At 40.1% G+C, this 27,623-nt stretch overlaps 1 protein-coding gene across 13 annotated transcripts in view; it reads right to left on the bottom strand.

Annotated features, from left to right (window-relative positions):
* The window catches only part of Reps2 (RALBP1 associated Eps domain containing 2), a 252,394-nt gene that overhangs the window by 43,291 nt on the left and 181,480 nt on the right, over positions 1–27,623 (bottom strand). For all 13 annotated transcript variants that reach the window (XM_021152942.3, XM_029473671.2, XM_029473675.2 and 10 more), the window contains one exon: positions 25,444–25,505. In XM_021152942.3, coding sequence (XP_021008601.1) covers positions 25,444–25,505 — 62 coding nt within the window. The remainder of the gene's footprint in view (positions 1–25,443; positions 25,506–27,623) is intronic.

Genomic DNA, 27,623 nt, shown 5'->3' with positions numbered 1-27,623 from the left:
GTAATCCCAGCACCAGGGAGGCTGAGACAAGAAGATCACAAGTTGGAGGTCTGCTTTGACTACACAACAAGACTCTGCCTCAAAAAGAGCAAAAAAACGAAACAAAAACAAAGGGCTTGTGGCTCATGGGTAAATGACTGGTCTAGCACTTGTGAAGCCGGGGTTTGATCTTCCCAATTACCATTAAAAAGAAAGAAAGAAACGAATTCTATTACAAGTGGTCACGTGCTCTATGCCAGCACTCATCCTTGGTTTGTGGCTACTCTGGCTATCCTGAGTTTCCTGTATTTTCCAATTAGATCTCATCCTTTTTGTTTCATTTGGCATAGAGTAATAATAATTATAATAGCCCTTAATGACTGTGTATGGCTGGTCATATGTCAGACACTAAGTGACCTATTGATTTTTACTCTTTCAGTTATAAAAACAGATACTCCTACTATATTCATTTTTAAGATGATGACATTGAGGCAGGAAAACACTAAGTACCTTGCGCAAAGTTTCGAAGCCAGTAAGCTATAGATTCCAAGCCCAAGCCCAGGTTCTTAGTTACTTTCTCAGGCTGAATCCCTGACTCAAGCCCTACTGTCCTCCACTGTCAGTACGCATTAAAGCCAGAGTACACTTAGGACTACTTCCTGTTTTCTCTCACTATCTGGTGATAAAGAAGGAAACTGAAGAGAAGAGAAACAAGAACTTCAGGAACCTAGATAGCAACTGTAACTCATCCCCCATGGGGAAAGGTGAGCTATCTTGTTACTCAAAAAGAAAATAGTGGCTACCTATTGTCTATAGTCCTTCTCAGTGAAGCACTGGGTTTAAATGAGACACATAGAATAGAATAGTTACAGAAAGGCACCATGAGAAAGTACACAATAGATGGTTTGGACCTGGCTGTCTTCTGAGAACAATGAACCGTAAAGGATAGGGCTATTACACCTAGCTTCATGCTCCCATAAGTCTTAGCAAAGTATGGCACTATAGTCAGTCCATTCCATTAAAGCTTGATGAAGTTACTACACAAACAGATGGGAGTGACAAGAAAAAACATGCCAGAAAAGTAAGCTTTATGCAACACAACAATATCAGAAGCATAATGGGGGAGGGGGTAATAAAAAAGTCACTAGTAGTAGGGTAGGGTGCTTCAATTACAATGTTGTTGGGTTTTTTTGTTTCTTTGTTTGTTTGTTTGTTTGTTTGTTTTTTAGTTTTTCAAGACAGGGTTTCTCTGTATAGCTCTGGCTGTCCTGGAACTCACTTTGTAGACCAGGCTGGCTTCGAACTCAGAAATCCACCTGCCTCTGCCTCCCAAGTGCTGGGATCAAAGGCGTGCGCCACCACACCCGTACAATGTTTTTTAAAATAAAATATATTCTTGATGTGTCTGGTTGGTTGTTAAAAAGTAAAAAAAAAAAAAAAAAAAAAAAAAAAAAAAAAAAAAAAACAACTCTGAGACACAGATTCACAAGTGGTGTGAGTGAGAAATACCTCGCATAGGCTCCTGTATTTGAACACTTAGTCCCCAGTTGGAGGCTATTTAGAAAGGTTATGAGCCTTGCTGGAGGTAGTATGTCATAGGAGTGGGATTTGAGGGTTGCCAGCCTTGCCCCCCACTTCCTGGTCTCTTTCTCTCTCCCTCCCTCCTTCCCTCCCTCCCTCCTTCCCTCCGTCTCTGCTTCCTCTGCATGGATAAAAATATGATCAGACAGCTTCTTCCTTTTGCCACTATGCCTGTCTGCTCCATGCCTTTTCCCACTACTATGGACCCTAACCCTCTGGAATCAAAAGGTAAAATAAACCCTTTCTTCCCTAAGTTGCTTCTTGTCAGGGTATTTTATCACAGCAACAGAAAAATATCTAATTCATACATCATAGCATCACAGTGAAGCTGGTACTTGGGGTAGGCAGCAGACTTAGAATCACAGCTTTGTGACAGTCCTTCTCTGAGTGACCTTGCATAATTTCCTGAGTTCTCTCCTAGTTTACTTATCTTCAAAATGAGCCACACCCATTAGAAGGATCAAATGAGTTAGCACTAAGGAAGTTTCCATGTTCTCTATGGTTTGTAGGCATCTCAAAACAATTCTACAGTACACAAAAAACATTTATCATACAAAAGTTGTATCTTTTTGTTCCCTTTGGGAAGCACAATAAAGATTACAGCTATCCTTTTGCTACAATAAATATGGAGTATAGACCAGCATTAGAGGCTTTGGAGGGGGCAGGATGGTGTTATAAGCACTAGTGAAGGCACTGTAAGCATTTTAGGTGGAGGTTAAAAAAAAAACTTCGCATTTGGAAAATGGCCGGTAGCAGCAGGTACTGGAAATTCTTGTCACCTTTTGATTAACAAACCTCTAGTTAATTGGTGACATAAAGCAAATTATTTTCTCCCCATCTAATCATTCATCATAAAATTTCTAACACTTTCTCCGGACAGGAGAAGCCTCTGTCACCAACGAGCTACAAGGCTGTAAGTAGCTCACTTCTAATTGCTAAACCCCTACTTCCTTTGTGGTAAAATTACAACAAAATGACACGCAAAGACCCGAACATGAAGGTGTTCACATTAAGTAGACTTAGGACATACTCAGGAAAGAGCAAGCAAACGGCTTCTATTAGCTAAGTCACAGCTTGGTAAGCCAAACTAAGGTTTTTGATATGGCTAAGTAGCCTCACATTTGTGTTTAGCACAATGACATGGATTAAAATGCCATGAGTGGTCAACAAGATGATGGTTCAGTGGGTAGAAGGCTGATGAGCTGAGTTCACTTACTGAATGAAACTTATGGTGGAAGAGCAGAACCAACCCCCCTCCCCCAGACACACACACCATGGCTTATATGTACCCACATTCACACACACACACACTCACACACACCTGCACACATGCACACAAACATACCATACACACAATAATAATAAAATAAAACACTCCATGTATGGCAGGGAAGTGGTACCAAGTTCATCCCTCGAGGCCAGAGGCTACAGTGGTTCTTTAGTGCCTATAGTACTACAAAACTGGGATACAGAAAGTACTCAGCTGTGCACTTAGGAATACAATTGGTAAACAAATATACAGCCCCTGACTTAACAATGGCTTAAGTTAGGAATTGTCAACTTTATGAGTGGGCAAAAACGTTCCAGCAACCATTATGCTTTTCACTTTCAGTACAATAATATAAATTGCATGAGATACTCATTTCTTTATCACATGACAGGTTTGTGCTAAATGTGTTGAGGCCCCTGTAGCCTAATATAAGCATTCTAAAAATAAATCTAAACAGGTCAGAATCTTGTCATAAATGAAAGACCATTTGTCTAATATCATAGCATGGTATTGGGATAAGCCACCATCTGGGACCATCTTTGAGAACTCTTGATATTCACACCAGATAAAAGTGTTATACCTGAAGTCTAAGAACTGGCTGCGCATTGAAGGCCACAGGTATGGGTTTGTGATAGCCCTGAAGTGCTAGAAAGAAAGTGTTCAGAGAACTGAGAACATTGGACTGAGGTCAGGGACTCATGGAAGAATAGAAGGAAGGACTGGAAGCCCTGAAGGGGTTAGGAACTCCACAGGAAGACCAACACAGTCAACTAGCCTGGACCTTTGGGGGCTCTCAGAGACTTCACCACCAACCAAATAACATACACAAGCTGGACTTAGGCCCCCTGGCACATATGTAGTAGACATGCAGCTAAGTCTTCCATGTGGGTAGCCCAACAACTGGAACAGGGGCTGTCCCTAAAGCTGTTGCCTGTCTGTGCAGGGCTGCCTTGTCTGGCCTCAGTGGAAGAGGATGCACCTAACCCTATGGAGACTTGATGCAGCAGGGTTGGAGGAATACCCAGTGGGCCCCACTCTCTCAAAGGAAAAGGACAGGGGGAAAATGGGAGAAGGATTGTGGGAGGGGGTGACCTGACCGGGAAGGGGAACAACAATTAGGATGTAAAAAATTAATTAATTAATTAGTTAGTTAAATAATTAATTAAAAAGGAAATTTAAACTCAAAACTGAAAATAAAAAACTGCAAGGCAATCAAAAGCAGAAGAGACAAAACCTAATATTAACACAAAGATGATTAGCAAAAACCAAAGCTCATTTCACTCATGATAAAAGTTAAAACAGAAACAAATTTAAAATGCACAGTTCTGCCTACAACTCTCCCAGATAAAAGTAAGAAACTTGTGAAAGAAAAATAAAAGCACAGGTCGCTATCTGATGTTTTATAGGCTCCTATACCTCCAGCCCCTGGGGATCTGATGCCCTCTTCTGGCCTCTAAAGGCTACTGAATTCACTTGTATATAGCTCCACACAGACACTCATACACATTATTTTAAAAAAAAAATAAATCTTTTTTAAATTTTTTGACTATACACAGTTATGCAGTATGCAGTATTAAGTCAGAAAATGATCATTTCATCTGGAGCCAGCCCATTACTAGAAATAGATGTGTTGAAAGATGTAGCCAAGTGGCATTCAGGAAGAAATAAACAGAAAAATAAGCAAAACCCATGGAGACATGGCTCAGGGTGTTCTAAAATTAAACACATGATTTTTCAGATGGAAAATGTACACTATCACCTGGCATAAATTTAAATCTATGACTAGTCATATCACAGTGACATTGAAACAACATTGAGAGTACAGTTTTTAAAGTTCCCCTGGAGAAAAGGCAAAGTCACTCCAAAGGAACCAAAACTAGATTGGTGGTGAACTCTTCAATGATAGCAGTAGCCCAATAAATGACAGATAATAAGGAGTTGATGTACTTTAAATGGCGAGGGAGAATAACCTACAGTCTTCAATTCTGACCATAGAAAAACGAGCATTTAAGAGTGAGGGTGCTAAGTGTTTGCCTATCCAGAGAAGTAGATAACAACTAGGTAACCTGTTTCTCTAAATTGTTTATTTGAACATAACAACTGCTAGAATTACTGCAACTAGGTGATTACTCAATATCGCCATTTCTGGGAGCATGCTCTCTTAAAGTGGCTCCCAACAGTCATTTTGTTCTGGCAAAGTTCCAAATGATGTTTTAAAATTCTAGACATCTTATCTAGAGGATAAGCCAGGAGGCTTTCCCCTGTTATCTTCAATCCTTGATTACAAAAGATATTTTTCTTACAACTGCATTTTTCCCGCCACACCAGCTACTTTAAGCTTCTACCAATTCCTACATGCTATACTACCAAACAACGCTTAACAGAGCACAAAAGATCTGTTTCTCTTACAGCATGTCAGTGCACAGAGCGAGTGAGAGAAGGAAAACCCAGCTCAAGCCATTTTGTCCTCAACTGTGCTTGATGACTTTCATCATCTACATTTTCAATGCAGCACAGACTCAGAGGCCTCCATACTAGGACCCACCTGCCTGAATCAACTGATTCTGCAGAAGAAATAGGTCCAAGGGCATAATTTACACAGTTCTTCCAAGGTCAATGAGTTACACAGTAGACTGTTCACAGAGTTGTTCAGCATCATCCTAGATAAAGAGAAATCCTTGGTTTCCATCTCCTCTGATCATTGAAATTCTCATTACCATACTGCTGGCCTACATTGCAGCACAAACCAGTCACACTTGGGAAGAAAATGAAAAGTGGCATCTTAGGTAACAAATTTTGTAAATTCGCTTCAGGATAATTTAAGTTTCTCATAAATAAAAGATCGCTCTTTTAAATTTTTCAAAGTTTCATATGTAACATTCTCTCTTCCTCTTCTCCCTCTAACTCCTCCCCTGCCAACTAATTTTCAAACCCAGGGCTTCTGATTCTTTAATCATTATTACACACACACACACACACACACACACACACATACACACACTTATAAATACAATCTGCTGAGTCCCTTTAGTGTTGCTCATGTGTCCCTGTGTTTAGGGCCAAACACTTGGGACTTGATAATCTATTAGGAGGCTTGTCCCTGAATCAATCAATGAATATCTCTGTGTCTCTGTCTCCCTCCATTCCTCTTGCTCTCCCCCCCCCCCATAGTCATTACTATAGTACTTTATATAGGGATATGGCCATGTGAGATTTCCCCCACCCATGGCGGCATGTTGGCATGTCTACTGGTGTTATCATTTTTCAGGTCTTGTTTAGGCAGACACCAATGTGAGATTTCAAGGGTATAGCTTCCCTGCCATATCTAGAAACTACTACCATGCAGCCGATATCCTGGTCTTCTGGCTCTTACAATCTTCCTTCTCCCCCTTCCTCACTGTCACCCCAGCCCAGCCTTAATAGTGTGGGAGGTTGTACTATAGATGTATTTGGACTAGACATCACACAGGAAGTTGTTCTCTGCATTTGACCAGTATGGCTTCCCATAATGGTCTCTGCTGGAAAAAACAAAAAAAGTTCCTTTGAAAGGGGGTAAAAGGGTAAGTACTTAGAATGTAGTTAAAATTATACTGGTTTAGGTATGTTGAAATAGTAGGATCTCTAGGTTCTGTGGCCTCATCAACCACTGGTAGTAGGCTAGGTTCACAGTGTCAGGCATGATTTCCCTTCTACTGAGAAGGCATTATATCCAATTAGGCTGCTGTTGGCTACCCCCAGGAAATAATGCCACTATTATCTCCTGCCATTCGTCTTTGTTGTGGTCCATACACATTACAGATGGATCACACTACTGATCCCCTTGGCAGTTTCTATTACTATGAATGTAGTCTTCAGGGAGGAGGCTTCTAGGTCAGAACCAGCTCAATTCCTCTAAGTTCTATTTTCAAAGTAAATAGTGTCTTCAGCAATAGAATTTTACCTTTAATTTCTGGGAGGCAACCAAGAATAACAGCAATAGCCTTATTGCTGTTACCCCTCAGAATACTGCTTTGAGAATCTATAAAACATTGTACTTAATGAGATAACCTAGATCAAAAGTCAAACACAGTATATTCCCTCTTACTTGTGAATCTTGATTCCAAATTTTTGGATGTGAATATATAACACAGAGTATCTACAGCTACAAAGAAATAAAAAGGAACACTGAGGTGGAGAGGAGATCTATGGAGGGAATAGTAGAATACTAGTGCTAAGAAGGAGGAAATGAGAAAAAGTTGAGGTAAGGGCCTTACCTGGGTCAGAGGATGTGGGAGTGCGATAAATAACACTAAGGATGTTTTTAAAAGCCTTAAGGAATCATATAATCTCATGTTTATTTAAAATCACCTATTTTACATATAAGCATATGCCTGTGCATATACATACTGTGTGTGTGTGTGTGTGTGTGTGTGTGTGTGTGTGTGTGTGTGTGAGTGGTTTAGATGAAGCTATGTCACTTGGGATGACATTGCTCCCAGGGATAGTGAAAATCCTCCTTTTGCATTATTGAATAAAAGATAGATATTAATACATATTAATTTATGTGTTGAAAACTAAAAATTAAGCAGTGGAATGTACTTTTGAAAGCTGATAAATACGTCAATTTGAAGAGTGGTGCAATGAAGGAGTAGGCAGTGGTGTCTCGCGGTGTATCTGACTAGCCTTTTCTCTGTCTTGTTCCAGCTTTGGCAGAATTTAAAATGGCTAATGGTGCGGCTGAGAAGGACTCTGAAAAGCCCAAGACAAAGGTGGTTTCCTGCTTGCAGCTTGCCAGCCTGCAGCTCTCTGTGGGCGGTCTTCAAGAACATCTGAAATTTCTGACAAGCGCCCATGGATGCGTGGGTGCAACTGCTGCTGAGCACAGCACAACCATCCTGGAGTAACTCCACAAATATAATCACACTGGCAGGAAATGTTCCAGCAGACTTAAAGGTAAAGTGTATTGCCACATATCACTCACAACTTGATGTTTGTGGAGATGAATAATTAGATTCTCATCAACATTATAATTGCTGCTGGCAATGTCACCCCACATACCCACCAATCTCTAACTAGGAAGAAAAGACAACAGAAAATTGTCTAAGGATGCCCTAGACAATTTGTCTAAGGATGCCCTAGCCTTTACATTATCTCAGTCATCCAGTGCAGGTAACTCCAGTGTACTGTATCACTATAAAATAATGCCTTTGTCTTTCATAACTGTAACTGAACAAGCTGGATGTTTACTTAGCTTTCTAACCAACCTAACAGCTGTATTTCAATCTTAATCATACTTAATGGTTACTGTGCCTTCAAAGCAGCTACTGATTCTGAAATTCTGAAATCCAGCTCTGGATTAAGATAACTAAGGTTTTATAACTGGATTTTATAGGCAGGAAAGATGAATAGCTCAGTGGTTAAGACTGTGTACTATTCTTGCAGAGGATCCAAGTTTAGGTCCCAGCATACACATGGTAGCTCACAGTCTCCAGGAACTCCCGCTCTGATGGATGATGATCCCTCACCCTGTTCTTGACGTTGTGGGAACTTGATCAAACCCACATATAGATATACATAATTAATGATAAAATATAGTTCTAAAACTGGGTTTTCACTGTGAGACAGAAGTCACAAGAGCAAATATACAAACACACATCTATGTATGTATGTATGTATGTATGTATGTATGTATGTCTCAGGACCTCCTGCACAGCTGTTTCTTACATTAGGATTTTCCTGTACAGTAGAGCTCTTCAAACATCTTAAACAGAAAGGTTCTCCTGTTTCTTTAAAAGTCACCTCACTGATCACCCTCCTTACTGCCTGAGTTTCTTAGTCCAGAGATAAAAAGGATTAAGATAGCAGCTCTTCCCCTGCCTTCACTTCTGGTGCCATGAGGAACATTTGTTCTGAGAAGTAGGGAAAGGAATGTTATAAATAGGAGAGATCCTGGGCAATATTTGTCTAGAGGAATCCCTAATTCATCAACAAAAATACTGATACAAAACTTAAAGGATAGTATTTGACATACACATCCATTTTTTTCCTTATTAAACATGGTCATGTGAATGCATGGCTTTATCACAATTGCCATAAGAAATTTGCCATGAAAAGATACTAGTCCAGCCGGGAATACACAGGCCGCAGGAGCAGTAGAGCAGCTGGGACAGGGTCTTTCCAGCCTCCATCTGCACCCAGGAGCTAGGGCTATTCCACAGATCTCTGTGCAAGGGTCCTGCCAGGGGAGAGCTGGTCTCCCAGGCTTACAGGCCCACAGGAGGGACAAGCTCAAGCCAGAGACGGCAAGACCAACTAACACCAGAGATAACCAGAAGGTGAAAGCCAAGTGCAAGAACCTTACCAACAGAAACCAAGGCTACTTGGCATCATCAGAACCAAAAAATTTCTCTCACCATAGCAAGTCCTGGATACCCCATCACACCGTAAAAACAAGATTCAGATCTAAAATCACTTCTCATGATGATGATAGAGGACATTAAGAAGGACATAAATAATTCATTAAAGAAATACAGGAGAACACAGATAAATAGCTAGAAGCCCTTAAAGAGGAAACACAAAAATCCCTTAAAGAGTTACAAGAAAAGACAATCAAACATAATCTCATGCATCCTATCAGACAACTAAGGCTGATCTTCAATAACAACATAAATAATAGAAAGCCCACACACAGGTGGAATCTTTTTTTTTCTTTTTTTTTAATCCATTTTTTAATTAGGTAATTTCCTCAATTAGATTTCCAATGCTATCCAAAAAGTCCCCAATACACTCCCCCCCAGTCCCCCACCCACCCACCCCCACCCCTTGGCCCTGGCATTCCCCTGTACTGGGGCATATAAAGTTGGCAAGTCCAATGGGCCTCTCTTTCCAGTGATGGCCTACTAGGCCATCTTTTGATACAAATGCAGCTAGAGACAAGAGCTCTGGGGTACTGGTTAGTTCATAATAATGTTCCACCTATGGGGTTGCAGTTCCCTTTAGCTCCTTGGGTACTTTCTCTAGCTCCTCCATTGGGAGCCCTGTGATCCATCCAATAGCTGACTGTGAGTATCCACTTCTGTGTTTGGTAGGCCCCGGCATTGTCTCACAAGAGACAGCTATATCTGGGTCCTTTCAGCAAAATCTTGCTAGTGTATGCAATGGTGTCAGCATTTGGAAGCTGATTATGGGATGGATCCCTGGATATGGCAGTCTTTAGATGGTCCATCCTTTCTTCACAGCTCCAAACTTTATCTCTGTAACTCTTTCCATGAGAGTTTTGTTCCCAATTCCAAGAAGGGGCACAGTGTCCACACTTTGGTCTTCGTTCTTCTTGAGTTTCATGCGTTTAACAAATTGTATCTTATATCTTGGGTATCCTAAGTTTTTGGGCTAATATCTACTTATCAGTGAGTACATATTGTGTGAGTTCCTTTGTGATTGTGTTACCTCACTCAGGATGATGCCCTCCAGGTCGATCCATTTGCCTAGGAATTTCATAAATTCATTCCTTTTAATAGCTGAGTAGTACTCCATTGTGTAAATGTACCACATTTTCTGTATCCATTCCTCTGTTGAGGGGCATCTGGGTTCTTTCCAGCTTCTGGCTATTATAAATAAGGCTGCTATGAACATAGTGGAGCATGTGTCCTTCTTACCGGTTGGGACACCTTCTGGATATATGCCCAGGAGAGGTATTGCTGGATCCTCTGGGAATATTATGTCCAATTTTCTGAGGAAACGCCAAACTGATTTCCAGAGTGGTTGTACCAGCTTGCAATCCCACCAACAATGGAGGAGTGTTCCTCTTTCTCCACATCCTCACCAGCATCTGCTGTCACCTGAATTTTTGATCTTAGCCATTATGACTGGTGTGAGGTGGAATCTCAGGGTTGTTTTGAGTTGCATTTCCCTGATGATTAAGGATGTTGAACATTTTTTCAGGTGCTTCTCTGCCATTCGGTATTCCTCAGGTGAGAATTCTTTGTTCAGTTCTGAGCCCCATTTTTTAACGGGGTTATTTGATTTTTTGGAGTCCACCTTCTTGAGTTCCTTATATATATTGGATATTAGTGCCCTATCTGATTTAGGATAGGTAAAGATCCTTTCCCAATCTGTTGGTGGTCTTTTTGCCTTATTGACGGTGTCTTTTGCCTTGCAGAAGCTTTGCAACTTTATGAGGTCCCATTTATCGATTCTCGATCTTACAGTGCAAGCCTTTGCTGTTGTATTCAGGAATTTTTCCCCTGTACCCATATCTTCGAGGCTTTTCCCTACTTTCTCCTCTATAAGTTTCAGTGTCTCTGGTTTTAAGTGGAGTTCCTTAATCCACTTAGATTTGACCTTGGTACAAGGAGATAGGAATGGATCAATTCGCATTCTTCTACATGATAACCGCCAGTTGTGCCAGCACCATTTGTTGAAAATGCTGTCTCTTTTCCACTGGATGGTTTTTGCTCCCTTGTCAAAGATCAAGTGACCATAGGTGTGTGGGTTGATCTCATGGTCTTCAATTCTGTTCCATTGGTCTACTTGTCTGTCGTAATACCAGTACCATGCAGTTTTTATCACATTTGCTCTGTAGTACAGCTTTAGCTCAGGCATGGTGATTCCTCCAGAGGTTCTTTTATCCTTGAGAAGAGTTTTTGATATCCTAGGTTTTTTGTTGTTCCAGATGAATTTGCAGATTGCCCTTTCCAATTCGTTGAAGAATTGAGTTGGAATTTTGATGGGGATTGCATTGAATCTGTAGATTGCTTTTGGCAAGATAGCCATTTTTACAATGTTGATCCTGCCAATCCATGAGCATGGGAGGTTTTTCCATCTTCTGAGATCTTCTTTAATTTCTTTCTTCAGGGACTTGAAGTTCTTGTCATACAGATCTTTCACTTCCTTAGTTAGAGTCATGCCAAGGTATTTTATATTGTTTGTGACTATTGAGAAGGGTGTTGTTTCCCTAATTTCCTTCTCTGCTTGTTTATCCTTTGTATACAGAAAGGCCATTGACTTGCTTGAGTTTATTTTATATCCAGCTACTTCACCGAAGCTATTTATCAGGCTCAGGAGTTCTCTGGTGGAATTTTTAGGGTCACTTATGCATACTATCATATCATCTGCAAAAAGCGATATTTTGACTTCTTCTTTTCCGATTTGTATCCCCTTGATCTCCTTTTGTTGTCTAATTGCTCTGGCTAGGACTTCAAGTACAATGTTGAATAGGTAGGGAGAGAGTGGCCAGCCTTGTCTAGTCCCTGATTTTAGTGGGATTGCTTCCAGTTTCTCACCATTTACTTTGATATTGGCTACTGGTTTGCTGTATATTGCTTTTATCATGGTTAGGTATGGGCCTTGAATTCCTCATCTTTCCAAGACTTTTATCATGAATGGGAGTTGGATTTTGTCAAATGCTTTTTCAGCATCTAACGAGATGATCATGTGGTTTTTGTCTTTGAGTTTGTTTACATAATGGATTACATTGATGGATTTTCGTATATTGAACCATCCTTGCATCCCTGGGATGAATCCTACTTGGTCAGGATGGATGATTGTTTTGATGTGTTCTTGAATTCGGTTAGCGAGGACTTTATTGAGGATTTCTGCATCAATATTCATAAGGGAAATTGGTCTGAAGTTCTCTATCTTTGTTGGGTCTTTATGTGGTTTAGGTATCAGAGTAATTGTGGCTTCATAGAATGAGTTGGGTAGAGTACCTTCTGATTCTATTTTGTGGAATAGTTTGTGAAGAACTGGGATTAGTTCTTCTTTGAAGGTTTGATAGAACTCTGCACTAAACCCATCTGGTCCTGGGCTTTTCTTGGTTGGGAGACTATTAATGACTGCTTCTATTTCTTTAGGGGATATGGGACTGTTTAAATCATTAACCTGATGTTGATTTAACTTTGGTACCTGGTATCTGTCTAGAAACTTGTCCATTTCATCCAGGATCTCCAGTTTTGTTGAGTATAGCCTTTTGTAGAATGATCTGATGGTGTTTTGGATTTCTTCAGGGTCTGTTGTTATGTCTCCCTTTTCATTTCTGATTTTGTTAATTAGAGTACTTTCCCTATGCCCTCTAGTGAGTCTGGCTAAGGGTTTATCTATCTTGTTGATTTTCTCAAAGAACCAGCTCCTCGATTGGTTTATTCTTTGAATTGTTCTTCTTGTTTCCACTTGGTTGATTTCACCCCTGAGTTTGATTATTTCTTGCCGTCTACTCCTCTTGGGTGAATTTGCTTCCTTTCGTTCTAGAGCTTTTAGGTGTGTTGTCAAGCTGCTAAAGTGTGCTCTCTCTAGTTTCTTTTTGGAGGCACTCAGAGCTATGAGTTTTCCTCTTAGAAATGCTTTCATTGTGTCCCATAAGTTTGGGTATGTTGTGGCTTCATTTTCATTAAACTCCAGAAAGTCCTTAATTTCTTTCTTTATTCCTTCCTTGACCAAGGTATCATTGAGAAGAGTGTTGTTTAGTTTCCACGTGTGTGTTTGCTTTCTATTATTTATTTTGTTATTGAAGATCAGTCTTAGTCCATGGTGATCTGATAGGGTGCATGGGACAATTTCAATATTTTTGTATATATTGAGGCTTGTTTTGTGACCAATTATGTGGTCAATTTTGGAGAAGGTATCGTGAGGTGCTGAGAAGAACGTATATCCTTTCGTTTTAGGATAAAATGTTCTGTAGATATCTGTCAGATCCATTTGTTTCATAACCTCTGTTAGTTTCACTGTGTCCCTGTTTAATTTCTGTTTCCATGATCTGTCCATTGGTGAAAGTGGTGTGTTGAAGTCTCCCACTATTATTGTGTTAGGTGCAATGTGTGCTTTGAGCTTTACTAAAGTATCTTTAATGAATGAGGCTACCCTTGTATTTGGCGCATAAATATTCAGAATTGATAGTTCCTCTTGGAGGATTTTACCTTTGATGAGTATGAAGTGCCCTTACTTGTCTTTTTTGATGACTTTGGGTTGGAAGTCAATCTTATCAGATATTATAATGGCTACTCCAGCTTGTTTCTTCCTACCATTTGCTTGGAAAATTGTTTTCCAGCCTTTCATTCTGAGGTAGTGTCTATCTTTTTCTCTGAGATGAGTTTCCTGTAAGCAGCAAAATGTTGGGTCCTGTTTCTGTAGCCAGCCTGTTAGTCTATGTCTTTTTATTGGGGAGTTGAGTCCATTGATATTAAGAGATATTAGGGAGAAGTAATTGTTGCTTCCTTTTATTTTTGTTGTTAGAGTTGGTGTTCTGTTTTTGTGGCTGTCTTCTTTTAGGTTTGTTGAGGGATTACCTTCTTGCTTTTTCTATGACGTGGTTTCCGTCCTTGTATTGGTTTTTTTCTGTTATTATCCTTTGAAGGGCTGGATTCGTGGAAAGATAATGTGTGAATTTGGTTTTATCGTGGAATACTATGGTTTCTCCATCTATGGTAATTGAGAGTTTGGCTGGGTATAGTAGCCTGGGCTGGAAATTGTGTTCTCTTAGTTTCTGTATAACATCTGTCCAGGCCCTTCTGGCTTTCATAGTCTCTGGTGAAAAATCTGGTGTAATTCTGATAGGCCTGCCTTTATATGTTACTTGACCTTTTTCCCTTACTGCTTTTAGTATTCTATCTTTATTTAGTGCATTTGTTGTTCTGATTATTATGTGTCGGGAGGAATTTCTTTTCTGGTCCAGTCTATTTGGAGTTCTGTAAGCTTCTTGTATGTTCATGGGCATCTCTTTCTTTAGGTTTGGGAAATTTTCTTCTATAATTTTGTTGAATATATTTGCTGGTCCTTTGAGTTGAAAATCTTCATTCTCATCTACTCCTATTATCCGTAGGTTTGGTCTTCTCATTTTGTCCTGGATTTCCTGGATATTTTGAGTTAGGATCTTTTTGGATTTTGTATTTTCTTTGATTGTTGTGCCGATGTTCTCTATGGAGTCTTCTGCACCTGAGATTCTCTCTTCCATCTCTTGTATTCTGTTGCTGATGCTCGTATCTATGGTTCCAGATTTCTTTCCTAGTGTTTCTATCTCCAGTGTTGCCTCAATTTGGGTTTTCTTCATTGTTTCTACTTCCCTTTTTAGGTCTTGGATGGTTTTATTCAATTCCATCACCTGTTTGGTCTGGTTTTCCTGCAATTCTTTAATGGATTTTTGTGCTTCCTCTTTAATGTCTTCTACAGGTTTAGCAGTGTTCTCCTGCAATTCTTTAAGGGATTTTTGTTCTTCCTCTTTAATGTCTTCTACCTGTTTAGCAGTGTTCTCCTGCAATTCTTTAAGGGATTTTTGTACTTCCTCTTTAATGTCTTCTACCTGTTTAGTAGTGTTCTTTTGTATTTCTTAAAGTATGTTATTAAAGTCCTTCTTGATGTCCTCTACCATCATCATGAGATATGCTTTTAGAACCGGGTCTAGCTTTCCAGTGTGTTGGGGTGCCCTGGACTGGGCGAAGTTGGAGTGCTGGGTTCTGATGATGGTGAGTGGTCTTGGTTTCTGTTAGTAAGATTCTTACGTTTACCTTTCGCCATCTGGTAATCTCTGGTATTAGTTGTTATTGTTGTCACTGTTTAAAGATTGGAGCAGACTCTGTGTTCCACTCATCAGAAGTCTCAAAATCCTGTGGCGGGTGTCGTGGGTAGCTGGCGGGTGTCAGCAGACCCTGCGCTCTAGCTACCCCGGTGCTGTTCAGACAGGAAGAGGCTTGTGGCCCTACTCAGGCCGGATTTCTGCCTCCCCAACCAAAGCAGTCTCAGGTCCCGCGGGATTGGACTGGAGCAGAAGCTGTGTTCCACTCATCAGAAGTCTCAAAATCCTGTGGCGGGGTCGTGGGTAGCTGGCGGGTGTCAGCCGACCCTGTGCTCTAGCTACCCAGGTGCTGGTCAGCCCCGAAGAGGCTTGTGGCCCTCCTCAGGCCGGGTTTTCTGCTTCCCTAACTAATGCAGTCTCAGGTCCCGCGCGCAATTGGATTGGAGCAGAAGCTGTGTTCCACTCACCAGAAGTCTTAAGATCCTGTGGCGGGTGTTGTGGGTAGCTGGCGAGTGTCAACAGACCCTGCGCCCTAGCTACCCCGGTGCTGGTCTGACCGGAAGAGAGCCACACGTGGAATCTGAACAACACTCTACTCAATGATACCTTGGTCAAGGAAGAAATAAAGAAAGGAATTAAAGACTTTTTAGAGTTTAATGAAAATGAAGCCAAAATATACTCAAACTTATGGGACACAATGAAAGTGGGGCTAAGAAGAAAACTCATAGCTCTGAGTGCCTCCAAAAAGAAACTGGAAAGAGCATACACTAGCAGCTTGACAGCACACCTGAAAGTAAGCAAATTCACCCAAGAGGAGTAGACAGCCGGAAATAATCAAACTCATGGCTCAAATCAACCAAGTAAAACCAAAAAGAACTATACAAAGAATCAACCAAACCAGGAGCTGGTTTTTTGAGAAAATCAGCAAGATAGATAAGCCCTTAGCCTAACTAGAGGACATAGAGACAGTATCCAAATCAACAACAACAACAACAACAACAACAACAACAACAACAACAAAAATCAGGAATGAAAAGGGAGACATTAAAACAGAAACTGGGGAAATAAAAAAAAATTATCAGATCCTACTACAAAAGCCTATATTCAACAAAACTGGAAAATCTGAATGAAATGGGCAATTCTCTAGACAGATAACAGGTACCAAAGTTAATTCCAGATCAGATAAATTATCTAAACAGTCCCATAACCCCTAAAGAAATAGAAGCAGTCATTAATAGTCTCCCAACCAAAAAAAAAAAAAAAAAAAAGCCGAGGACCATATGGGTTTAGTGCAGAGTTCTATCAAACCTTCAAAGAAGACCTAATACCAATGCTCTTCAAATTATTCCACAGATTAGAAACAGAGTAAACACTAACCAATTTGTTCTATGAAGCCACAATTACTCTGATACCTAAACAACACAATGATCCAGCAAGGAAATAGAACTTCAGACCAAATTCCCTTATGAATATCAATGTAAAAATGCTCAATAAAATTCTCACAAATGGAATCCAAATACACATCAAAATGATCATCCATCATGATCAAGTTGGATTCATCCCAGGGATGCAGGGATGGTTCAATATATGGAAATCCATCAACGTAATCTACTATATACACAAACTCAAAGAAAAAAGCACATGATCATCTCATTAGATGCTGAGAAAGCATTTGACAAAATCCAACACCCCTTCATGATAAAAGCTTGGAAAGATCAGGAATTCAAGGCCCATACCTAAACATAGTAAAAGCAATATACAGCAAACCAGTAGCCAACATTAAACTAAATGAAGAGAAATATGAAGCAATCCCACTAAAATCAGGGACTAGACAAGGCTGTCCACTCTCTCCCTACCTATTCAATATAGTACTTGAATTCCTACCCAGAGCAATTCGACAACAAAAGGAGGTCAAAGGGATACAAATTGGAAAGGAAGAAGTCAAAATATCACTATTTGCAGATGATATGCTAGTATACTTAAGTCACCAAAAATGCCACCAGAGAACTCCTAAACCTGATGAACAACTTCAGCAAAGTGGCTGGATATAAAATTAATTCGAACAAATCAGTGGCCTTCCTCTATTCAAAGGATAAACAAGCTGAGAAAGAAATGACTGAAATGACACCCTTCACAATAGTCACAAATAATATAAAATATCTTGGTGTGATTCTAACTAAGCAATTGAAAGATCTGTATGAAAAGAACTTCAAGTCTCTGAAGAAAGAAATCAAAGAAGATCTCAGAAGATGTTAAAAGATCTCCCATGGTCATGGATTGGTAGAATTACTATAGTAAAAATGGCCATTTTGCCAAAAGCAATCTACAGATTCAATGTGATCACCATCAAAATACCAAATCAATTCTTCATAGAGTTAGAAAGAGCAATTTGCAAATTCATCTGGGATAACAAAAAACCCAGGAAAGCAAAACCTATTCTCGACAACAAAAGAACATCTGGTGGAATCACCATCCCTGACCTGAACCTGTACTACAAAGCAATTGTGATAAAAACTGCATGGTACTGGTACAGTGACAGACAAGAAGATCAATAAAATAGAATTGAAGACCCAGAAATGAACCCACAAACCTATGGTCACTTGATCTTCGACAAGGGAGCTAAAACCATCCAGTGGAAGAGAGACAGCAATTTCAAAAAATGGTGCTGCTTCAACTGGTGGTTATCATGTAGAAGAATGCAAATTGATCCATTTTATCTCCTTATACAAAACTCAAGTCCAAGTGGATCAAAGACCTCCACATAAAACCAGATACACTGAAACTAATAGAAAAGACAGTGGGGAAGAGCCTGGAGCACATGAGCACAGGGGAAATTTTCCTGAACAGAAGAACATCAATAGCTTATGCTCTAAGATCAAAAATTGACAAATGGTATCTTATATCTTGGGTATCCTAAGTTTTGGGCTAATATCCACTTATCAGTGAGTACATATTCTGTGAGTTCCTTTGTGATTGTGTTACCTCACTCAGGATGATGCCCTCCAGGTCCATCCATTTCCCTAAGAATTTCATAAATTCATTCTTTTTAATAGCTGAGTAGTACTCCATTGTGTAAATGTACCACATTTTCTATATCCATTCCTCTGTTGAGGGGCATCTGGGTTCTTTCCAGCTTCTGGCTATTATAAATAAGGCTGCTATGAGCATAGTGGAGCATGTGTCCTTCTTACCGGTTGGGACATCTTCTGGATATATGCCCAGGAGAGGTATTGCTGGATCCTCCGGTAGTACTATGTCCAATTTTCTAAGGAACTGGCAGACTGATTTCCAGAGTGGTTGTACCAGCTTGCAATCCCACCAACAATGGAGGAGTGTTCCTCTTTCTCCACATCCTCACCAGCATCTGCTGTCACCTGAATTTTTGATCTTAGCCATTCTGACTGGTGTGAGGTGGAATCTCGGGGTTGTTTTGATTTGCATTTCCCTGATGATTAAGGATGCAATTTGCAAAACGCATGCAACTCAAGAAGAATGAAGACTAAAGTGTGGACACTGTGCCCCTTCTTAGAATTGGGAACAAAACACCCATGGAAGGAGTTACAGAGACAAAGTTTGGAGCTGTGACGAAAGGATGGAACATCTAGAGACTGCCATATCCAGGGATCCACCCCATAATCAGCCTCCAAACTCTGATACCATTGCATACACTAGCAAGATTTTGCTGAAAGGACCCAGATATAGCTGTCTCTTGTGAGACTATGCAGCGGCCTAGTAAACACAGAAGTGGATGCTCACAGTCAGCTATTGGATGGATCACAGGGCTCCCATGGAGGAGCTAGAGAAAGTACCCAAGGAGCTAAAGGGATCTGCAACCCTATAGGTTGAACAACATTATGAACTAACCAGTACCCCGGAGCTCTTGACTCTAGCTGCATATGTATCAAAAGATGGCCTAGTCGGCCATCACTGGAAAGAGAGGCCCATTGGACACACAAACTTTATATGCCCCAGTACAGGGGAATGCCAGGGCCAAAAAAAAATGGGAATGGGTGGGTAGGGAAGTGGGGGGGGGTTATGGGGAACTTTTGGGATAGCATTGGAATTGTAATTGAGGAAAATACGTAATAAAAAATATTAAAAATTAAAAAAAAAAGAATTGACAAATGGGACCTCATAAAATTGCAAAGCTTCTGTAGGCAAAGGACACTGTCAATAGGACAAAATGGCAACCAACAGATTGGGAAAAGCTCTTTACCAACCCTACATCGTAGAGGGTCAATATCTAATAAGAACTCAAGAAGTTAGACTCCAGAGAACCAAATAACCCTATTAAAAATAGGACACAGAGCCAAACAAATAATTCTCAACTGAGGAATACTGAATGGCTGAGAAGCACCTAAAGAAATGTTCAACATCCTTAGTCATCAGGAAAATGCAAATCAAAACAAACATAAGATTCCTCCTCATACCTGTCAGAATGACTAAGATCAAAAACTCAGATGACAGCAGATGCTGTCGAGGATGTGGAGAAAGAGGAACACTCCTCCATTGCTGGTGGGATTGCAAGCTTGTACAACCACTCTGGAAATCAGTTTGGCAGTTCCTCAAAAAATTGGACATAGTATTACCTGAGGACCCAGCTATACCACTCCTGGGCATATACCCAGAATATGCTCCAACATGTAATAAGGACACATGTTTCACTATGTTCATAGCAGCCTTATTTACAGTAGCAAGAAGCTGGAAATAACCTAGATGTCCTCCAACAGAGGAATGGATACAGAAAATGTGGTGCACTTACACAATGGACTACTACTCAGCTATTAAAAATGATGAATTCATGAAATTCTTAAGACAAATGGATGGAACTAGGAAATATTCTGAGTGAGATAACCCAATGACAAAAGAACACACATGGTATACACTCACTGATAAGTGGATATTAGCCCAGAAGTTCGGAATACCCAAGATACAATTCACAGACCGCATGAAGCTCAAGAAGAAGGAAGACCACAGTGTGAATACTTTGGTCCTTCTTAGAAGGGGGATCAAAATACCCATGGGAGGAGATACAGAGACAATGTTTGGAGCAGAAACTGAAGGAAAGGCCATCCAGTGACTGTCCCACCTGGGGATCCACCCCACATAAAGTTATCAATCTCAGACACTATTGCAGATGCCAACAAGTGCTTGCTGACAGGAGCCTGATATAGCTGTCTCCTGAGAGTCTCTGCCAGTGCCTGACAAGTACAGAAGTGGATGCTCACAGCCATCCATTGGAGTGAGCACAGGGTCCCCAATGGAGAAGCTAGAGAAAGTACCCAAGGAACTGAAGGGGTCTGCAGCCCCATAGGAGGAACAACAATATGAACCAACCAGTACCCCCAGAGCTCCCAGGGACTAAACCACCAACCAAAGAATAAACATGGAGAGACTCAAGGCTCCAGCTGCATATGTAGCAGAGGATGGCCTTGTAGGACAACAATGAGAGGAGAGGCCCTTGGTCTTGTGAAGGCTCGATACCCCAGTGTAGGGAAATGCCAGGACAGGGAAGCAAGAGTGGGTGGGTTAGTGAGCAGGGGTAGGGGATGGGATATGGGGTTTTTTTGAAGGGGAAATGAGGAAAGGGGATAAAATATGAAATGCAAATAAAGAAATTATCTGTCTTAGTCAGGGTTTCTATTCCTGCACAAACATCATGACCAAGAAGCAAGTTAGGGAGGAAAGGGTTTATTCGGCTTATATTTCCACATTGCTGTTCATCACCAAGGAAGTCAGGACTGGAACTCAAGCAGGTCAGGAAGCAGGAGCTGATGCAGAAGCATGGAGGGATGTTCTTTACTGGCTTGTTTCCCCTGGCTTGCTCAGCCTGCTCTCTTATTGAACCAAGACTGCCAGCCCAGAGATGGTCCCACCACAAGGGGCCTTTCCCCCTTGATCACTAATTGAGAAAATGCCTTCCAGTTGGATCTCATGGAGGCATTTCCTCAACTGAAGCTCCTTTCTCTGTGATAACTCCAGCTGTGTCAAGTTGACACAAAACTAGCCAATACAATATCTAATAAAAAATTTTAGAAATACAAAGAAAAGAAAAGAAAGTTTTGTATCACATCCTGAATACCATGTATATAATATTATGGGTAATTTACCTGAATACCATGTATATAATATTATGGGTAATTTATTCAGTCTAATAATGAGACATTATTAAAATATGTAGTTATTCTCCATTTAAATTATTTCTGGTGGTCCTATTCACAAAAAAAAGAACAGAATACTAATGAAGGAACTTAAGCTATTCAAGCATCAGGTCATCCTTAAGGTTAACAACAAAACCCTTAGCAGAGTGTTGATTTATAAGGCAAATGCAAACTCTGTGGATGGTGTTTCCCTTATTTTATATGTGATCTAAAAAATTTAAACTCTTACTTACTACTGTTCTATGTGAAATGGCTTACTCTAATTGCCTTTTGACTGCTTATGCTATGAATAATTTGCTTAAATATGAAATAAAATTAGATCACCTCCTCTGGAGTGAGCCACGCCCTGGTTTCTAGAAAATGAGAAACCAAAATACCTGATTCTTTCTTTACTTAGCACTCCTATATCTTACCTATACTGTGAAAAATACAATACAATATTTGTTTCTTTGAATCTACTACTCCTGTCCTAACTCTGGAGCCCCATGTATATAACTCAATCCAGATGTTCATATCACTGTGGTACTTGGTATAAGACAAGCCAAATAAATAGCATCTTATGCTGAAAAACTGTTTTGGTTTTGGTTTTTCAGTGCTGTGGACATAATCTAGGACATCTGTATATGCTAACCAAGTGCTCCACTCCTGAGCTCCATCCCCAGCCCTAGGTATACTTTTCTTGTATGTGGAAGCATTTCACTATTTGTTTGTTACATGCTTTTAAAGATAGTATTCCTTTGTAGAAAATAAAACATTTTCCTGCTTACTACAATCTTGTCTTACTCATATTATATAACACAGAATTTTTAAATCCAAAGAATTAGGAATTTTAAAATCTCATTTAGAGCTACTAATAAGTGGAATCATTTCAATTATACCAGGCTCATTAGTTTCCCCTCTAGGTGTCTGGTGGTGCTACTACAATGTAAACCTCAGAAAAGCCTCTATGGATATATTTCCATAGTAAAGGTCAGATTGATGGTTCATATACAGCAAAAAAAAAAAAAAATCAAAACCATTTAATAGAGCAAAAGCAGCATTCATAGATGTTTAAGTTCACTATAATAAAATCTGCTATGCATTAGTTAGGGAAGCAGAAAACCGGCCTGAGTAGGGCCACAGGCCTCTTCCAGCCGGACCAGCACCGAGGTAGCTAGAGCGCAGGGTCGGCTGACACCCGCCAGCTCTTGTCTCTAGCTGCATATGTATCAAAAGATGGCCTAGTCGGCCATCACTGGAAAGAGAGGCCCATTGGACTTGCAAACTTTATATGTCCCAATATAGGGGAATGCCAGGGCCAAAAGAATGGGAATGGGTGGGTAGGGAAGTGGGGGGCGCTATGGGGGACTTTTGGGATAGCATTGGAAATGTAATTGAGGAAAATATGTAATAAAAAATATTAAAAATTACAAAAAAAGGAGGAAATGAAGAGAAATGACAATAGTCTATTGTGTTTAGGGAACTCTTTGGAGTCTGTTGACCAAGAATGCAAAAGGATGACTCTCATTGGTACAGAGGGTTTGTCAGCTTCGGGGGGGGGGGGAGGGGGAGGGAGCATTATCACAACTAGCACTGTACCTGCATCACACACACACACACACACACACACACACACAAAAAAAAATCTGCTATGCATCGATAAAAATGATCTCATGAGAGAGTGAACAAGAAGGAGCAGATTCATGAGGAAGAAAATGAACGAAACTGAAAACTGGGACAATTTGAAAATCCCAGCCAAAGCACGAGCGATCAGCTTTCACTTTAAATTCTTCAAGGGAGGCTATTCATGTAATATGTAGAAGGCAACTTTAATCACGTAATATACAAATGAGATAGCAGATGAGAGCAATTTGGCAACATTCAAGGCAGGACTTTAATGTGGATGTTTCAGTGTTTCCTAGCCACTAAGTCCTTACAACAGAAATAAGTGTTTTCAATATAAAAAGAAGGTCAAAAAAGCTAGGAACTTGTCAGCTTTTACAAAACTGACCTTTGTTTTGTGTTTTATTATAGGACTTCAAAGCCTTTGGTGGGTTTGTGTGCACTGTCAGTCTCCTGAAGGAGTTAGGTAAAGCTCCTTGCAAATTCATTTTATCACAAACCCCTATTAATGTCTCCCAGATTGTTTCATCCCAGGTAGCATTGGAAACACTCTGATGTCACATGCACATGGCTGTTTAGCTGTTTCTAGTTTGGCATGGCACAAAATTAAATACAACCACATGTTTATTACCCAGGACTTTATGTATTAAATAGATGTGTCCCATTTACAGTGAACAAAGGGAAGTAAGAGGAGGGAAGTGGTCTGGGGATTTTCTGCCTACATTCCTTACACACCTGGTCCTGAAGTCTGAAATCTGGAAATTGGAGCTGAATGCCCAGCTCAGCACTTACATCTTTCTAGGAATCTGGTAAACAACAGAGCAGACTTATTCATTAATATCAGCTTGAGAATTCCCAGTTCTCCCTGTCAAATTCTCTGTCACTAACTCCCAAGCAGGCAAGATGCTCTGGGCAAGCAGCTCAGATAGTTGCTACAGCTGCTACAGCTAGTAGCAGCAGTGCTCTCCAGATAAGCATCCCAGAATGCTTACTAATGCTATTGTGACCAAGTCCAGCTTTGCTGTAGATACAGAGTGGGAGTCTCAATTTCTCTGTGCCTTCTGCAAGAGGGTGTGGAGAAAGTCTCAGTTACAAGTGAGCACAACAGATCTACCACCTGTCTTGATGTACATTTAGATACTTAGACTCCCGGGATTGAGAGAAAGAGGGTGTAAACACTTCAGTTTGGGAAGGGCTCTACTATTTACTAGGTATGGCCCCTTGGTAACTTGCTTAAATCTGCCATGCTCCTTGCCAATTAAAAAAAGAATAATATTAGCACCTACTTCATAATAGTTTGGGGAGATAAAATTCTGCATTAAAAGTGACGAGTGCAATGTCTGCCCTGATGCAGATGCTCAATTAACATAGCTAATTTTGAAGGAAAACATATTATAACAAAGGAAACACTTGGGCTAAAGCTAAAGTTTGACATTAGACAAATAGCAAGGACTCAATTACCACTTCTTAACAGATCAATTTCTTTTAAAGCCAATGCCAAATTCTAGAAAAGGATTCTTCACTTGTTTATATGCAGATCAGGAAGAATTAGGCTCTTTATTTACCCTTCAGGCTGAAGTAAAAAGCCAATACCTCATAGTATTTGTATCTCCTGGATGCATAGTTGCTAGAGAAATTGTCTGAAGAAAGGCTATACAAATGCTACAAATGGTTTCCAAGACTGATCCTGAGACTCATGACATGGAAAAGTGTGGCCTGTTCCACACAGAGCAACCAAATAGAAACCTCCACTCTCCATAGCCATCTCCCAACATTTTTCACCAGCAGCTAGAAGTGACCTGCAGCACTATGTATACCACCCCATGGGTTTGCTGCACCCTCTCATTTCCAAATCTGGATGGGGAAGGCCATGGTAGCACACAGGCAAAGGTGGCACAGTGAACTGACAGGGAAAGCAGATTCTGAATACGCACTCTCCCTTTCCAGCTTTCAGTTTATTAATCTGAGTGGAAAGGGCATCCCTCAGAAAAGTACTATGGGCCCAAGCCACAGCATGGGCTAACAGTCACTGATTTTCAGTATATGTGGAAGTAACACATCTCCTAAACTGCCACTGAACATATGGCTACTCAGGCTGCATGTACACAGAACACCTGTGTCCCCTGACCCCAGTTACAGATACACCCGTCCGACTACTTCTCTTTGTGTAGAAAAACCACACACTTAAGAGCCAGAACTGAAAGTGTAACTGGTAGCTTACAAAAGAAACTCCCTTTTCCATGTGAGGCCATTCCTGAGTTAGGAGAGATGAACCGCTATTTTCTTAATCCAGAAATTAGTTGGAGACTCCAATGCAAAATAGCATATTGATAGGACAACAGATTGCAGAAATCAAATATGTCACCTACCTGTGTTGGACACGGTCGCGGAGGAAGTGCCGGTGGTGGGGGTAACAATCCTGAGTTAGCAGCTAAAAAAAAAAAAGAAAGAATATTGTTAATTACCACCTTTCCATAAAAAGACAAAAAATGTATTCAACTAATAATATTGATGGCATTTAACATGTCTGTGTTTATTAAATCCCTTTGAAGGCTTAATTTTTCTGTTTATACTATTCACAATGGCAAAATTATATTATAAGCCTAGGTATCCAAATGAATAAAGAAACTGGTGTGAATGTGTGTGTGTGTGTGTGTGTGTATAAAATGGATCTTATTTAATAATAAAGAAAAATGAAATTATATCATATGCTGAAAAATGTGTACAACCAAAGATCATAATATTAAGTGAATAAGCCAGACTCGGGAAGAAAAATACCATGTGTTTTTTCTCATTTACAGATCCTACATTATATATAGTTACATAAAGCCATGAAAGTAAAAAGGAAACTAAAGAGAACAGACCTACCACAAGGGATGAAAGGGAAGGGGACCAATGGGAAAAAATGGGAGGGGAAACAGTCAAAGCACATGATATACTTGAAAGAACAAAATTGTCATATAACATACAATGAATATATTCCAATAAAAAAGAATGTGTGTTATTTCCAATCACTTTTTCATCTTCATGGTACCCAAAATTCAAGTATTTATGAAGGTGATGAATATTAAGACAGGATAAAAAATAAGTAAAACTTTTTTTTTTTTTTTTTAGCAAAAGACTGGATTTCACATGGGAAATGTGGTCGAGTCCTTATTCTGTTGTTATTTGCTCATTTTCAAATAAACCAGGTTCAAATAAATCAGGCCAGAAAGAATCTTCTCTTGGTTCTCGTATTTCTCACTAGCTTCCAGTCACTATTGCTCATCAGCTCGGTGCGTAGGCTGCAGTGAAGAGGGGCCTGGGCTCAGCAGCTCTACCACCTAGGAAGAAATGGATTGACCAGCACAAGAAGAAACCAAAAATGACCAATTGGCTTTACTGACTTCAAAGATTTCTTTCTTTTCCCCTCTCCTATTGTTACTGGCAAGGATAACTAAATATGATTCTAAAATAATCTGGCCACATTAGAAGGATCTTTTGAAAGAAAGTTGAAGTGTAACATTTTCTTTAATTTTATGAGATACAGAAAATTCCTTCGCTGAGGAAACGAAGACCATCCAAATTCTAACTTAACAATGCAAACAAACACCTGGTATAGAATTATAATTAGAATCCATGATCACACACACGGAATAAGTTTAGAACCATACAGTGTCAAATTAAAGCACATTCTTTACAGACTACTCTGAAAACACCAGATCTATATAACTGTACATAGTTTATTCACAAGTCTGTGATAACTGTGCTAACATTAGACAATGTTCTGTGCCTTAAAAACAAGAGCCCCCTACAAGGCTCAGGCACCATCATGGAAGAGAGGACAGAAAAGATTCTAAGAGCCAGAGATTGGGGAGGACTGAAGCAAAACTGTATCTTCTAGATACAACAGGGTAGCTGCACTCAGGAACACAGCAGCAGCTCTGGTTGCTGTACAGGACTGCACAAGCCTAAGCCAGTCAACATTCCAGCATGGGGGAGGAAGAAGGTCATGAAAAGCAATTGGCAATCCTATATGGCTTCTAGAGGGCAGAGAGCCTATTTTCCTTAATATATGACTATTGGTAGGTCCACCATGCTCCAGTAGATGCCCCCACCCCCAAAAACATTTGGGCAACACACATTAAACTCACTGGGTTATTAAAAAGAGGGGGTTTGTGAAGTTGGGGGAGTGAGATAGATCAGGGAAGAGTGGGATTAAATTTGATCAAAACACATAGAATATAATCATAGAATTAATAAAAGCATTATATTGTTAAAAAGAAATAATAGTAGTATATCAAGAGCATAAATATTCTCGTACTTTCAAATGAATTTTGCCTTTCTGGATCAGACAAGCCAAAAGATGGAGCTTGGAGCTTTCTATAGATGTAACTCAGAATAATGTCACAGAAATGTTTATTCTTGGCTAGTGCCTGGATACAGTACCACCAAGTATGTCCACCTGCGATCTGCTCTTCATTACAATTTTGAAAACACATCAGTGCGTCATAACTTCACAGGGTGGATAGGAAGGTTTACAGCCATGAAGATGACCTATCACAGAGCC

Source organism: Mus caroli, unplaced genomic scaffold (genome assembly GCF_978045245.1).
Source record: "Mus caroli unplaced genomic scaffold, Mus_caroli_1 scaffold_5, whole genome shotgun sequence".
NCBI classification, from domain to species: Eukaryota; Metazoa; Chordata; class Mammalia; order Rodentia; family Muridae; genus Mus; species Mus caroli.
The sequence above is the reverse complement of the archived record's forward strand: the minus strand, read 5'-3'. Positions and strand labels throughout refer to the sequence as shown.